We start from the raw sequence: 15,607 nt of genomic DNA, 5'->3' as shown, positions 1-15,607 counted from the left end.
GGGCTGTGCATCAAGGAATTATCTTCAAAGTGTGTGTGTGTGTGTGCACATAAATATTATAATATAATTATCTTTGAGGAATAGACAGTTAAACCCTCTGTTGTGTTTGGTAGGTAGTGTTGTGTACCTGAACAGCAGTAGATGGAGCATTTGCAGCAGGATTGTCACCAGCGAAAGTCAGCCAATGATTTACAAACCATTCTCTCAAGCTCCCTGGTGAAGGATGGTCTCACTGTCCTAGATATGCCTCCCCCCACCTCTCAGACTCCTCCAGCTTTGTCCTTTTGTCCTACATCTGACTTCAGATCAGCTCCCCCTCAGCCTCAACCACACATGTGAGCACTCAGGCACTGAGAGAGAGAGAGAGAGAGAGAGAAGAGAGAAAGAGAGAGGAGAGAGGAGAGAGAGAGAAAATCCAGGAAGATGCTGAGGTGTAAATCTCTCCTGTGAGAAGCCATAGATGTGCTCCCTGCAGACAGCAGAGGTTGCATGCGTGATGAAAACGTAGAACAAGTGATAGGATCATCATGCTGTGGTGGAGGAGAAGGGGGGGGATGTAAGCCTTTACCGTACATGTGTGTGTGTGTGTGTGTGTGTGTGTGTGTGTGTGTACGCATATGTGTGTGTTTGTGTGTGTGTGTGTTGTTAAGGCACATGTGTTTGTTGTTCTGTGGCTGACCACAGTGTTACATATTCAGACGAAGGATTAAAACAGCACAGTCTCACCGCAGAAAAAAACAAGGCTGCTGCCAGCAGCGGGGCTCTTGTGAATTGATACTGAGCGGCTGGAAAACAGAAACCCTGCGCTCTGCTGTGGTGGTACGCTACGGTGTTCCTCTTTTCCGTAATCTCTCCACCACCGCTGCCTCGTGTCCCTCCCGAACAACGATCCTTTATTTGCTCTAATGAAATGCCCTCACGTCACGTCTTCGCTCACATGTTATTTCATGGCCCCGTTTGCTGCAATTAGGTTCTGCTGGAATAGAGTGCTTGACTCCACTGAGGTCCCCCCCCACCATTCTGTCTTAATGTTTTTTTTTTTAGAAATCGACTCACAGAAGTCCTCTGCCTGTATGCCTCATGATTTGTAACATTGTCAGAACTACTCTATTGTAATGCATTGCAAAACTGTTGTTTGTCCTTTTTCGGAGGGAAAATGATTGGGTTTATTGTCTAGCTCAATAGTTATTACTGGAAGGGCGGCAGGTTAACCTTTCCTCTGCATTTGTTTCTGTGCTCATGCAGACAATGGAGATGGATTGCGTGTGTACGCGCAGGCTCAAACGGTGGCCTTTTCTTATCGGCTTACAGTGGGCTATATCATCATGGAACAATTATGTGTTCAATAATAAATGCCACACCCCAAACACACGCTCAAACACTCATGCCCATACACAACATGTATACATATACACATGCCGCACACACCCACCCACACCCACCCACACACCCGGTTTTTGAAGAGCTTTGAATTCAAACTTGACCCTTTCCCCAGATAGTGAGCGGATCTGGCAGGACTGCAGGGTCTGCTGGTGGATCACCTTTCTCCCCAGACCTTTATATGTGCTCCATGCTCTTTGTAGCCCACCCTAACACCCCCCCCCCCCCAAACACACACACAGACACACACACACACTCACATACTCAAACATGCCCTCCACCTCGGTCCAGGTGAGCCGTGGGCATGGACTGTGACGGTGGGCCGTGGGTGGAGTGGAGTGGGGAACGGGGGCATAGAGCAGTGCCCTGGGCCAGCGACCCCTCTCCTCTCTGCTGGGCCCATCAGCGGGCAGTGGCACCCCCCTCTAAACCCCCCACCCAGCCTCAGCCCTGAATTATTGAACAGAGCAGCGGAGACTGTCTGAAAGGTTGCAATGATCAGAGACAGAGAGAGAGAGAGGAGGAGAGAGGGATGATCGAGAGACAGAAAGAGTGAGAGAGGATGGATTGTTATTCTAAAGACTCCACTTTGATGTCTTGATATTGGGTTACATACATAATTGTGTTAAAATCCGGATATTGATATTGTCCTGACTGTTCTACTGCTTCTGCTGTGTACATTTGAGATGTATCGTATTGGATCGGACTGAATTAAATAGGGCTGAATTGAGTTGAATTTGAATTGATTTGGACTGAGCTGAGACAGTGAGCGAGTAGTGTGGAGAGTTAATGAGAGAGCACATGTTTTGGAGGGAGAGAGAGAGAGAGAGGGAGAGAGAGAGAGCGAGGGGGGAGGACTGAGAGAAGACAGCACGTGAGTGAGCCAGTGTAAGGCTGGTCCAGCAGCAACAGCGGCGGCGTTTCTAGGGAGATGGACGATGGGGGATGAATAATTCCTGAGCTTGTCAGGGGAGAAGTCAGCAGATGACTTCTCTCTGGCTTTTCCAGCACGGCTGCCGTGGCCCTGCCCCAACTCCCTCTCAGCAAATAGGCTACCTACCTCCGGCAACTTTTGCACAACGTCGTTCATGCCAAGGGACTTCAGTTAATAGCTGGAGCGAGAGTGAGATGTGGGTAATTATATCTACGTTCTCTTCCAAAAGGATCCTACAGGAGACTGTGGAGAGTTGGCTCTGTGAGCATATGCCTTTAATATGAGACCAGTAGGCATGATCCAGATTGCGGCATGAGTCCAACCTAATACCTGTGTTTGAGTGCTGAAATGGAGACTGCAGCCAATTCCCTCTCTCGGCCCTTTTTTCTCCCCTTCTAATTGTATACGCAGCCAGAAAAAAAGCAGCGCTGTAATTGTAAGCTAAACCAATCAAGTGCCGTTAGACGTCCATTGTGCCGCTTGTTGTCACCATTCCAATGCCGTGGGGTTTGTTTGGATACAGCCTAGAACTTTTGAAACCCAAAAAATAATTTCACACACACACACACACAAAAAGAGAAGTCCTTGGAAAGCTAACTGAAATATCACGCCTCGGGTAAGATATGGAGAGTGGCAGTGAGGCCCTGGCACCGATGGGATATGGGTTTGTCCTGCCATTTTACAGCAATATGTGAGACTCGCTGTCTTTAGCTACTGCTGGTATAGCAGCGCGGGCACTGCCAGCCTGTGCCAAGCCTGCTCCACTGTGCTCCCTACTGCCAGGAAATGTAATCCATTGTACAGCGGCCTCTGCCAGACCAAGTATAGGTCTGTCTCCATATGTCATTCCTCATCCAACTTTTAATACTTCAGGCTGAATTAGATCTCGTACCGTGTATACCCTGATGAAGCATTACTGTAGGTTTTATATATAGCCTATATTAGATGTGTACAATGCAAAATATATAATGTGATTATTTTTGAGGGAATTGAGGCAAACTAATTGTAGTTTACACCATGTCCTCCTTTCTGCAAGGCTTGCTGTTTCCTATTTCCACGGGATTAAAGATGTTGAAAATCTCATTTTCTCTGCTGGCTGCAGAGGGTGTGTGTGTGTGCGTGTGCATGTGTGTGTGAGTATACGTGTCGTGTGTGTGTGTGTGTGTGTGCTGTAGACCGGGAGGTAGGAGATGCGGCGGTGGCAGCATGCATCCTATATGTCATTCCTCATCTTGACCGGCGCACTGTACACGTGTATGTGTCCACATGATTAATGACGGGCGAATATGTGTACATCACAAGCCGCGCAGTACATCACCACATGTGCCGCAGGGAGGACACGGCCTGCTCTTGGTGCCGCCGTCTTCACATTAAGTCTAATGCCCCCGCCCTCTCAGGGTTCTCTCACACAAGTTCAATCTGTGCAATTTAGTCCTACTTTGTCTCTGCCAGCTCCGATAAAGACAAATAATTAGCAAAAGTGATTGATTAAATGTAAATAAATGAATGACTCAATTCTTCTTTGTTTCTTCTGCTCCGTGCAGGTGCCCCTGGCTTACGAAGGCAATCTCCCCAGCTGTGCCCCTGTACAATGGCATCGTCTTCCTCTTCGTTCTGGCCAACTTCAGCATGGCTACCTTCATGGACCCTGGCGTCTTTCCCAGAGGTCAGTGATTCCAGCTGTTCCATTCGTCTGTCCGTCTGTGGGCGAGTGTGTGAGACAGAGAGGAATGAGAGAGAGAGAGAAGTGACACACGACTCTCTCTCTTTGTGTGTGTGTGTGTGTGTTTCTGTCTGCGTGTGGGTATGCGTTCCTGTGAGAGACTGCCCATGTGTGCATCAGTGTGTGAAATAACGTTCACACAATTCTGTGTGTGTGTGTGTGAGTGTGTGTGTGTGTGTGTGTGTGTCTTTTGGCTCTCACCTCTCCACACATATTTGGTCCATCTCTCTCCCCCGTTCTCTGTAAGCCTGCTGAATTCATGCGCCATAGGCGCCGGATGACTTACACATCTGTGGCACGGGCCCAAAGGGCTTCTGGGAAAATGAAGAGAGCGCCACTGGCTGCGGTAGAAAACGGCTCCCCTGATTGGATGACTCGGGGTCATTTATAGCAGCAAAGGACGAGACACACCTCTCTGTCCAAGGCTTAATCTGTCACGGCTACAGCAGTTATTACCAGCACATGGGGTGCTCTGTGTGTGTGTGTGTGTGTGTGTGTGTGTGTGTGTGTGTGTGTGTGTGTGTGTGTGTGTGTGTGTGTGTGTGTGTGTGTGTGTGTGTGTATCTGTGTGTCTGTCTGTCTGTGTGTGCGTGTGTCTGTGTGTGTGTGTGCGTACGCGTGTTTGTTTATGGAATGGAATATGGCCCATCAGATCCTCACGAGCGGTCCGCTCGGGTAATGATATGATCTCTGGGGCTCTTCCCTCCCCGCTGTAAACAGGATAATCATGGCAGCTCTTTTATGGGCTCTCTCTCTCTCTCTCTCTCTTTCTCTCTCTCTCTCTCTCTCTCTCTCTCTCTGAGCACCTCCGGTCCCATCATTCCCCTACAGGGCCCACGGCTCTCTCTCTCTCCCCGCACAGCACGCGGGTGGAGGTGGAGACGGAGGTGTGGAACAGATGGAGGATTGTGTGGTGACATGCTGCACTGTTGGCAGTGAAGGGAGAGACCTTCACTGGGGCATGTGGGTGCAGCGATTAGTGTTATCACCTCGTAAGAGGTTGAATCGAGTTCAATTCACTAGCGTTTGCGAAGTCTTTGTTAAGTTGCTTTGGATAAAAGCGTTACCTGTTACCTTAAGCTTCTGAGAAATGTGCCGCAAAATCGCATTTGGAGCCTGTTGGTGAGTGTTTGGAATTGAGTTACTGTGAAGACCTCTGTTGCCCGGACCCCCCTCCTTCTCTGTGTGTGTGTGTGTGTGTGTGTGTGTGTGTGTGTGTGTGTGTGTGTGTGTGTGTGTGTGTGTGTGTGTGTGTGTGTGCGTGTGTGAAAAGGTGGCAATGGCGTCATCTGTCCCTCTGATCCCCACAGCCAACGAAGACGAGGACAAGGACGACGACTTCCGGGCGCCGCTCTACAAGAACGTGGAGATCAAGGGCATCCAGGTGCGCATGAAGTGGTGCGCCACCTGCCACTTCTACCGGCCGCCGCGCTGCTCTCACTGCAGCGTGTGTGACAACTGTGTGGAGGTGAGGCAAAGGCACACACACGCACACACACACACACGCACACACACACCACTTTCACACCTCACTTTCACTACTACAGTTGGCTCACTGAATTCCCTGCCCACTCTTTGCAGGATCAATGGTGTGTTATGTGAGACAGTAGTCAGTAGTTGTTTTATGTATAGTATTCTGTTACAATCCATCTCTTCCTTGATTAATACGGTCTCGACATAAACATGGGCAGCGCATTGTATTACCTCGTTAGATTACACCTACATTATGGGTTAACATTATGGGCTCCTCCATCTTCTTTGACTCATCCGCCGCTTTTGTCTTTTATCTCGACAATGAAAGGCGCAGAAAGCATTAGCCCAGATAAAAATGTCGACTTTCTCTCGATAGTGAGAAGTGTTCTCCAAATGACTAAGTGCAAAACGCCCGCAGCAGGAACAACAGCGAAAATGGCTTGGTGCTCTGCGGCGCGCGAAGATACAAGACTTTATTTTAATGGCCGTCACTGTCACACACAGCATGTAATGTCTCGAAACACAGAGCTATAAAAGCGACTGGGGCACTCGTGTTCGTGGCAACACGTGGTGTTATTGCCTGTGGAGGATTAGAGGGGTCAGGGGGGGCTTTTATGAATCCCTGGGCACTCAAGCATGCCACTTTGCATTGTGGGTCCATATGCACTGTGTCCAGCTTGGGTGTGTCTGCGTGCAGCATGTTTTAATGTCCTTTTGATACAGCCCTTACATTATACCCTTTTTGAGTCTCGTATGATAAACACAGAGTGTGTGTGTGTGAAGAGAGATATGAGTGTGTTCTTTAGAGAGAATAAGCCTCAGTCGGTTCGGCTTGTGAGAACACTGCCTGTGAGGGGAGCTTTTGTGTTTTGGGGTTTGTGCCAGTCACCGCCATTCACACGCACACACTCACTCTCACACACACACACACACACTGGCGATGAGCTCACTGGTGGTGCTGTGGAGGAGTAGGGGAGTGTAACCTCAATATGGAGGCCAGCTGAGAATTTAGTGGAGTAGGTGGTAATCCTGGGGAACTTTTGGGGGGTTGTAACTCAGGGTGCGTATGGCAGGGAGATGACTTGCATAATGTGGGTGTAAAACATGGCCGTCTCCAGAGACACGCGGAGCTCAAGTAATTCCTCATGGCGAAAGTGCGACGTTGGATAAGCGCGAGTGCAAATTCTCACAAACTTGGCAGTTGGCGGACACTTTTAAAGTCCGCGGCCGAGCCAAGGAATGCTTTATCAAAACACTCAACAACAAAATAAAAGTGAAAGAAAAAAAATCCTTCCGCCCCCGAGCTTCATTCACTCTCAGCTCGTTCATTCACTCTCAACTTTGTTTCACCCACTGACTCATACAGTATCTTCTCCCCATTCCTCCAACCCCCCCCTCCCTCCCCCCTCCTCCCGCTCCCCTCTTGCAGGACTTTGACCACCACTGCCCCTGGGTGAACAACTGCATCGGGCGGCGCAACTACCGTTACTTCTTCCTCTTCCTGCTGTCCCTGAGCACCCACATGGTGGGCGTCTTCTCCTTCGGCCTGCTCTTCGTGCTCCACCATCTGGAGCGGCTGGGCGCCCTGCACACCACTGTGACGTATCCTTTTTTTTCTCTCCCCCCTGAACGTCTCTCTTGTCGAGCGCTCGTGTGCATCGGTGGGGGCGGGGGGCGGGAGGGGGGGGGGGGGGGATAGCCCTGGGGTTGAGAGGAAAAGATGTCATTTCAACACGGGGTTCGTAGGAATAAGGGCGGTTGGTGAGTCACGGTTATTCGGCCGCTGGGTCTTGAGTGTGTCCTGTTGGAGAGAGCGATTATGATTTTGGCTGTGTGTGTGAGTGTGTGCGTGTCTGAGTATGTGACTGTGTGTGTGTGTGTGTGTCTGTGTGTCTGTGTGTCTGTGACTGTGTGTGTGTGTGTGTGTGCGTGTGTGTGTGTGTCTGTGTTTCTGAGTGTATGTGACTGTTTGCGTGAGTGTGTGTGTATGACAATGTTTCTGGCTCATTTGAGATGTGTTGCATGGGCGTGCCAGGTTGGTGTGAGTTGCGAGGCTCCTTGACTCTCGGTCCCCCCTGCAGTCTGGTGGTCATGTGCATATCGGGGCTGTTCTTCATCCCCGTCGTCGGGCTCACCGGCTTCCATATGGTGCTTGTTGCCAGGGGTCGCACGACAAACGAGCAGGTGAGGTCTGGCTGAGAGGTTAAACGGGGTCGACACCCACACACTTCCATGCACAGATTCACTGTCACTCTCACACCCAGAGAGATTCCACAGACACGCATTTATATAACCACACACACAAAAACTCACTCTTCCCACACATACTCTTTCATATGGCCTCCCCTCGCACTTAAACATTTAACGACACAAATCCGTATTGCTGGAGGGATGTTCCTGTATGAGGATGAGCAAACAGGAGTTCTGTTGATGTGGCGGTCGCGTTCTAAACAAGTGGCTGTCTGTTCCACAGGTGACTGGAAAGTTCCGCGGAGGAGTGAATCCATTCACCCGTGGTTGCTGTGGCAACGTGAAGTATGTTTTGTGCAGTCCCCTGGCTCCCAGGTAAGGAGAAGAGAGGACAGAGCGATAGATAGATAGATAGAAAAAAAAAGAAAGAATGACAGAAAGGGAGAGAGAGCGAAATGGCTGAGTGAACAGGGCGGAAAAAATAGAACGCAAAAAGGGGAAATAAATTACCGTGTACCGCAAGGTCAGAACGGAGTCGTCGCGCAAAGGAGAGTCCAGACAAACAACACGCCACAAGGCCTCACAAACGGCAGCGCTGCACCGACGAGGTTTCCATGGCATCCAAGAGGTACCTAAGCCCCTCTTGCTCCCATGGTTTACTCATTTCCAAGCAGACGATGAGAGAACCATCGGTGGCCACAGGAGTCTGCGGGGAGGCGTCATGTCCTGTTTTGCAGGCAGCGGCCCTGGGGAAGGCAGATGGCCGCTTAGATTTAATCACTGCCTAGAACAATGGTACAGCGGGGGGAAAGTGATCAGCGCACAAACAGGACCTCTGATGTCCGCCGGGCCAAGGGCTCCAGCCTCATTAAGACCATTCTCAGAGAAAATGGCAGCTTATACTCTCTTCGCACGTCAGGCACGAGATGAGAGGCCTCCATGAGATGATATAGCCTCATCCATCATTTCCCTGAAAAAAGTAGTCCTCTCCAGTAGTCATTGCATTCTTGCATTTCAGAGAGGGTATCCCATTATCTCCTTGTGTAACAGTAGTGAGTCGTGTTGTGAAGTAATACTGTAATATAGGAATGTACGTACATCTATATAACTTCGACAGGTGCTGGATATGGGCACAAACGTAGTCAAAGGAAATGTGTCATACCTGAGTGGTCGAAGCGTTGTACTTTGCCATTAAACCGGGAGCATGTTAGGCAGTGTGCGGATGTTTTTCCTTTGGTAAAGTAATACGGCATCATAACACAAATGGATTGGCCTGAGCTCAGAAGAGGCTTTTGACCCCCCCTCAACAGGTACATGGTGGCTCCCAAGAAGAGGCCCGCCGTGCCGATCCAGCCGCCTTTCCTGCGGCCAGACCTTTCCGACAGACAACTCACCATCAAGGTCAGCGACAATGGGATCCATAGCAGCATCCTCCGGACAAAAGTGAGCCTCTCCCTCTCGTCATTCTCTCCGCACTCCTCCCTCTGTCCACCGCCCACACACTTAAGGCTAACGTGTGTGTGTGTGTGTCTCTCTCTATCTCTCTCTCTCTCTCTATCTCTCTCTCTCTCTCCCCAGTCTAAAATCAGTCTTGCTGACCTGGATGACAAAGGCATGGAGATGCAGCCACCTCTTCCCCCAAAAGCTGACCGCTACAACCATCTGAAGAACCAGCTGACATCCAGTGAGGGCAAGTATACCCCAGAGACCACTCTTAAAAAGCTGTGGGATCCTTGCTTACAGCGGAGGGGAGACAATCCAGCAGTTTTGTCGACAGATTTAGTGGTCCTTTCTGTAAAGAGATGTTGGATGGAAATTCATACCACTGTCTCGGTTCCCTCCCTGCCTCTCACATATACTCATATACTGCCATCTGGTGGTGACTTTGTGGAAGCACATTCTGCATTGATTGTGATTGTGAGACATAATTTGTCATATCTGTGTATTTCTTTTTCTAGAGAGCTCCTTGTCCAGTAATCCAGTGAACCCTTCTACCCCAGCCATGTACAAGTACCGCCCCTCTTTTGGCACCATGCCCAAAGTACACTACCATGCAGCTGGAGAGAAGGTTAGCACTATGGCCATGATACTCAGACGATTTTATTTTATGTTATCTGAATGCATAATGGGCTAATGTATTGATAAACACTTTGATTGCAATTATCAACTATGTTATATGGGATTTTTCTACATTTTTATGTGCTTTGGTGATTAGGTTTAAGGGCCATTCCCACTAAGAATGAAAACAACAAAAATTCTAGCTAATATGACTGAAAACATCGACACATAAATTATATCAATAACAACATGTTTAATGACAACACAGTTTGCATTGTTTTTTAACAATCACACTCAGAGTGATTTTGAGAATGATAAATAGCTGACTGCCAATCAGAATCCATCAAATCTTAGCCATCTCACTCATCTACATGAGAAGAGACTTTCCTTGTCGTTGGGCAGTGTGGACACTTTTATCGTTATAGTTATAGTTATCTTTATAGTTATCGATCCTGGTGTGGACACTTTTAGCGTTATAGTTAGAGTTATCTTTATAGTTATCGATCCTGGTGTGAATGGCCCTTTACAGGAGTAGAAAAGAGTATCTCTTTAAATAGTAACAATCGTTAAAATAAGACCATTTATTTTAAAACCAGTGCTACTTTCATGTTTCATAGTTTTCCTTATAATAAGGAGATAACCATTCTGTGGTGCTTGCTGACGTTTCAGATTGTAATACCGGATGATTGTAACACATCTGCCATCTTGGAGGAGAGCGGCCGGGGCCACGACTACCGCTCGGAGCCCAACCTGGACCTCCCCGACTACAGCAGCACTCCGCTCCACCGCACCTTCCAGTCCTCGCCCCTGCAGCTGGACCAGTACAGCATCAACTCGCGCTCGCTCAGCCTCAAGCAGCACCGGCACGCGGCCGACAAGGCCCGGGGCCTGGGGAGCGGCCGGGCGGAGGCGGTGGGGGCCGCCGCTGCCGCTGCGGCGTCAGGCGCGTCCTACAAGGGCGTCTACGCGCCGGGGACGCTGTCCAACCGCAACGGGAGCCTGTCGTACGACAGCCTGCTCAGCCCCAGCTTCGCCTCTCCGTCGCAGGCGTCGTCGTCATCGGCGGCGGGGGAGTGCGTGGTCCACCCCGGCGTGCCTTCCATGGGCTTCCACTCCCCCTACCTGCCCACGAAAATGTGCCACGTGCGGGGGCCCGAGCTCCAGCGGCACGCGCCCCCGCCGGTCACCGCCACCGTCACCGCCTCCTACAGCCCCGTGCGCATCGGAGGCTTCAAGGGCCGGCGCTCGCCGCACCCGCAGCAGCACCCGCAGCAGCACCCGCAGCAGCACCCGCAGGAGCGCGACCCCTCGCCCGTGCGCTACGACAACCTCTCCAAAACCATCATGGCCTCCATCCAGGAGCGCAAGGAGCTGGAGGAGCGCGAGAAACTCATGCACCTGCACGGCCACCGCCAGCCGCCGCTGGCCAGCTACGCCGTGGCCTCCGCCGTGGCCGCCGCCGACTCGGGCGTGTTCGACGCCTGCAGCTACGGACTGCCGCCCAGCGCCTGCTACGCCGACGGGCCCCGGGGCCCCGGCTCGCAGGGGGGGGTCGTCGCCGTGGGCTACGGCGGCTCGCGGGAGAACCTGGTGGGGTCGGTCGGGGGGGTGATGGGCTACGGGGCGCGGACGCCCATCCTGCGCTCGGCGGCCTCCTCGCTGGCGCGCGCCCCCAGGACTTCCTCCAGCTCGCTGCACACGGACGGCCGGACGGCCGAGCCGGCGTCCTACCGCTCGCCCGGCCACCAGCCGCACCACTCCCCCGCGCCCATCCCCCGCTCCCCCTCCTACTCCCACCAGAAGGTCTCCTTCATTAGCGCCCTGGAGAGGAGCGACTCGCCACGCATGGGCTCCCCCAGGTACGAATCCTAACAACACCTCCACCACCACCACCACCACCACCACCCTCCCACCACTCACAAAAACATGCTGTCCATCCAGAGTGGACGGCTGCATGGCTGTAACTTTACTCAGCTGGCCGACTGCAGCGTAACAGGGGCTTAGCCAACACTCCCAGCTGCTCCTCGTCAGAGCATGTATCGGCCAGAACGAGACTGGAGCCCATAAATCACGTCAAAGCAGTCAGTCTGTCCCCTGTCCTAACTTATTATCATTGTCAGCAAGTAAACAAGGAGACACTCTATATAGGTTTGTCCTTAATATAATGTTTTGCCGTCTTAGCAAACATTGTTTTGTATATAATTTGTAATGTTTAGAGACAAAATAAACTTGCTGTATTCAACTCACTGATTTTTTTTTTCTTTTCATTTTGCATGTTTGTTCCTATTGTCTTTATTTGTCTGTCACGTGTTTCTGTAACACTGTCCCTGCATCACCTTCTCATGATTGTCCATCCTGAATAATCCCATCTCACATTTCTCTCGCTTTAGTCTGTCCGTTTCATCTCCTTCGAACTTTTTCCTTTTAACATTTTGGTCTTCACACTGCCTGCCACAAGGATCCACCTGCGATCTGACGGACTAACCCTCCCCTCATGCACGCAAGAATGACCTAACGCTCTTTCTCACCATCACCTAACCCGTTTCATCACCATTTGAAATCGCAACTGTTGAGTCTCGAAAATCTCTTTTATTCCTGTTAAACATACATGTCCTTTCGTCTCTTTTCTCCAATCCAGAGAGGACATGGCCCAGGGGAAAATTAATGGACAACCTAAGGGTCAAATGCGAGACTGCCACCTAGGGACATCCTCCGGTACCCCGGGCACCCCCCTCAGCCCCGCCCGACACACCAGTGTGAAAAAGGTGTCGGGGGTGGGGGGCACCACCTACGAGATATCTGTTTGAGAATGGCAGGGTCTCGCTCCCAACTACCAAGCCCCCCCAGCCCAACGCCACCCACAGGAGGTAGCACTGCCAAGGCAAACACCACCACCACCACCACTACGCGTGCTAGAGGAGACATGGGTCGTGGCCTTTCCTTTTTTAACCTCATCCGAACACTGTACATTGACCTATCAGAGGCTGGCAAAACCGTTACCAATAACAAAACGACTGCCAAAGTAGACATCCTCTGACCTCTGTGGTTTGGCCCAGTGCATGTGTGTGTGTGTGTGTGTGTGTGTGTGTGTGTGTGTGTGTGTGTGTAAGTGTGTGTGGGCACAAGTGTCAATGGTGGAAAACGTCAATAGCTGTGCTCCCTGGCTTATGTTGTGGTCTTACATGCCCTCAGCAAAAAAAAAGAATAAAAAAAGAAAAAAGAAAGAAATCGATGAAGGCACTTCTGTGTTGTCGAGAAGTTGCTCAAGTAGCGCACATACGCTAGAGCTGGGTGGGCAATGAACGGCGACGAGGCTAATCGTAGCCTCTTTTCTTTAAAGGCTAGTTATCTGTGTCTATTTTCTCTGTCCATTCTCAGGTAATGTTATATTACCATGATGGAGAAAGATAAGGTGCTCACAGTGCCCAATTGAGTCCATTTGTTTTCTTTTTTGTACATCCCCCATTCAAATGTATATGGTAATGTTATAAAGACTTTAAACGCATTTCTTCTTGCTAACATATTTGTTGCTTCTGACATTTGTATTATTTTCAGTGTTTTTAACCCAGTCCTTGAGAATCTGTTATGTTGAAGCATTACCAGTACTCGTGTGCATTTAATGCATATCCATAGTTTGTAAGCTAGTCTTTTGAATGAGATTTGTGTTGTTTTCATGATTTTTTTTTTTTTTTTCCTAAACTATGCGTTCAAAAGAGAAACAATGTTCCTAAACTATTGCAGGTCCTCACACATCATTTGCACTGATATACTCAGCACAAGATATCTGTACCTCCAGGCCTTTGCCCCAAGCTAATCTACAGTATTTCTTTGGCGATTGTAGATTGGTCTTCTGACATCATACAAATTCCATGACTTGGCTGACCCAACAGGGGGTGCTAACGTGCGTCCGTGTCAGTATCAGTCTCAGTTCAGTGTGGCACTCAACCATGAGCAATCATAAAGGCTCATTGTCTATTTTCTTTTTAAATTTAGTTATTTCTTGGAACAAATCTAATGCAGCGGTTGATTGCATTTATTAAACGTCTCTGTATTTATTTTTATACCACATCAATGGAATGGATAAATTTGCAATAGATATTCACATGTGATCCATAGCTACATGGCCTATTCAAGCATACAGGTCCAGCATTGCTGTTTTTTATGAGTTTGATTTTTTTTTTATACCCAACCTTTCAATTGTTTGATACATCCTGCTTTTTATACAGATATTCAATTAAAGCGTGAATGTTTGTATTTTGAGTGGATTTTGTGCATAATTTAAATAATTTAAATGAATGGAAAAAAAATAAGCACTCAAAACCAACATTTGGGTTATAGAAGGTATAATTGTATGTTGAACTATTTTGCAGTGTATTAAAAAAAATAAAAAAGGATAAGAACATATGAGGCAATGTACTCCATGGGTTTGAATGTTGTAACAAGCCTTGATTTGGGATGTGGCCTGATATGATAACAGACCTGTCGTACTCACACAGCTGTTTTTTGTTTGTTTGTTTGTTTGTTTTTGCATACCTGACTGCCTGTATTTTACATGTAAGTCTCATCAAAATGTCCCAGACAAAAATTCCTTGCCATTTTCAAAGGCTGTCTGGCACAGCATACGTACATATATTATGTAATGTGTAAATTCATGGAAATTGCAGGATTTTTGTTGAAATGAAGATTTCCTTTCTGAAGAAATATAGTTTGATATCAAGGTACACATTATTATTTTTTGTTCATCAAAAATATCTAATTAAATATAGCTTGAACGTTGCCCTCTGTCAAGTATTTTTCTTCTCCAGATTTCATAATGACTGATCAACTGTGAATGATTCAATCCCATTAGTTGCATATTCTTAGATAGATTGTTTTGCCTATGATTGGTTGTGGCATATTGTACCATATTGAGTTGACTGCCACACGATGTAGTAATTCCTAAGGGGACAAATAAATTCCCGGTTCACTCTTCAGGCTGCAATCAAATCAACCGTCTTGGCATTCGAGCACAGGAGAGAAATGATCTGTTTTTGTCAGTTTCAGAACTGGGATATTCCTAAAATATTTACCAGGTGCGCCCTCTGGTGCGCCTACAGACGCATGACTTCCTTCTAGAGGCGTGAGTGTGTCTGTGTGTGTTGGGGGGGGGGGGGGGGGGGTAGGATAGGGGGATCTTCCAGATCGTGATCCTTAAAAGAGAAAAAGAGAATGTTAATGTTGGTCTACAAACCAATACAGCATGGTCTGGAATGTAGGCTGAGCCTTGCACGTTTTTGTCTTGCGTGAGGCCAAAACGGTTCACAAGTGTCCAAACCATAGACTGCATAAATCCAAGGTCCAAACCCGAATTAATACTGAATCACAAATGACATGTGGCCTCAAGATTATGTGGAATATTTAAGGAATGAATGAAGTACATGCTAAAGCTTCACACAACAATATGAGGCAATGGCATGCCACAACAATGGCAAGATAATTACAATATACAAAAGATAAAACGATTTTGTATTTAGTTCCTATTCAACTTAAAAGTAGCCTAGCTAATTCTTTACAACTTTACAACGTTTACAACTTTAGTGCAACGCTTAGAAACATTGCCTTAATCTCCAAATAGTATTGGTCAAATATCATCAGGTAATTCACCCAAATATTTCCGCCAAATGTTTTCCTTATCACCACATAATAACCATGTGATTTTCTTCATGAGGTTTTATGCTAACAGGTCAGCCTACTTTTCGCTGAAGTGACAGTTGGTGTGTCGTGAATACGCTTGGCTCAGCCTCCGCCGTTCTGTTGTGCGTGCGGGTCCACGCTCTATGAAAGCGCGCTCACGGACTCTCAGGTGAATG

General features: G+C 48.6%; 1 protein-coding gene across 1 annotated transcript in view; it reads left to right on the top strand.

Annotated features, from left to right (window-relative positions):
- zdhhc8b (zinc finger DHHC-type palmitoyltransferase 8b) overlaps positions 1-14,534 on the top strand; it is a 54,220-nt gene extending 39,686 nt beyond the window's left edge. The window contains exons 2-11 of the mRNA XM_062543065.1: positions 3,859-3,980; positions 5,348-5,505; positions 6,940-7,112; positions 7,592-7,694; positions 7,984-8,075; positions 9,011-9,143; positions 9,279-9,390; positions 9,659-9,768; positions 10,428-11,617; positions 12,397-14,534. Of these exons, the coding sequence (XP_062399049.1) occupies positions 3,859-3,980; positions 5,348-5,505; positions 6,940-7,112; positions 7,592-7,694; positions 7,984-8,075; positions 9,011-9,143; positions 9,279-9,390; positions 9,659-9,768; positions 10,428-11,617; positions 12,397-12,565 (2,362 nt within the window). The 3' untranslated portion in view covers positions 12,566-14,534. The remainder of the gene's footprint in view (positions 1-3,858; positions 3,981-5,347; positions 5,506-6,939; positions 7,113-7,591; positions 7,695-7,983; positions 8,076-9,010; positions 9,144-9,278; positions 9,391-9,658; positions 9,769-10,427; positions 11,618-12,396) is intronic.
- Positions 14,535-15,607: the final 1,073 nt, after the last annotated feature.

Source organism: Sardina pilchardus, chromosome 8 (assembly GCF_963854185.1).
Source record: "Sardina pilchardus chromosome 8, fSarPil1.1, whole genome shotgun sequence".
In the NCBI taxonomy this organism is placed as follows: domain Eukaryota; kingdom Metazoa; phylum Chordata; class Actinopteri; order Clupeiformes; family Clupeidae; genus Sardina; species Sardina pilchardus.
This window is presented reverse-complemented; position numbering and strand designations above follow the sequence as displayed.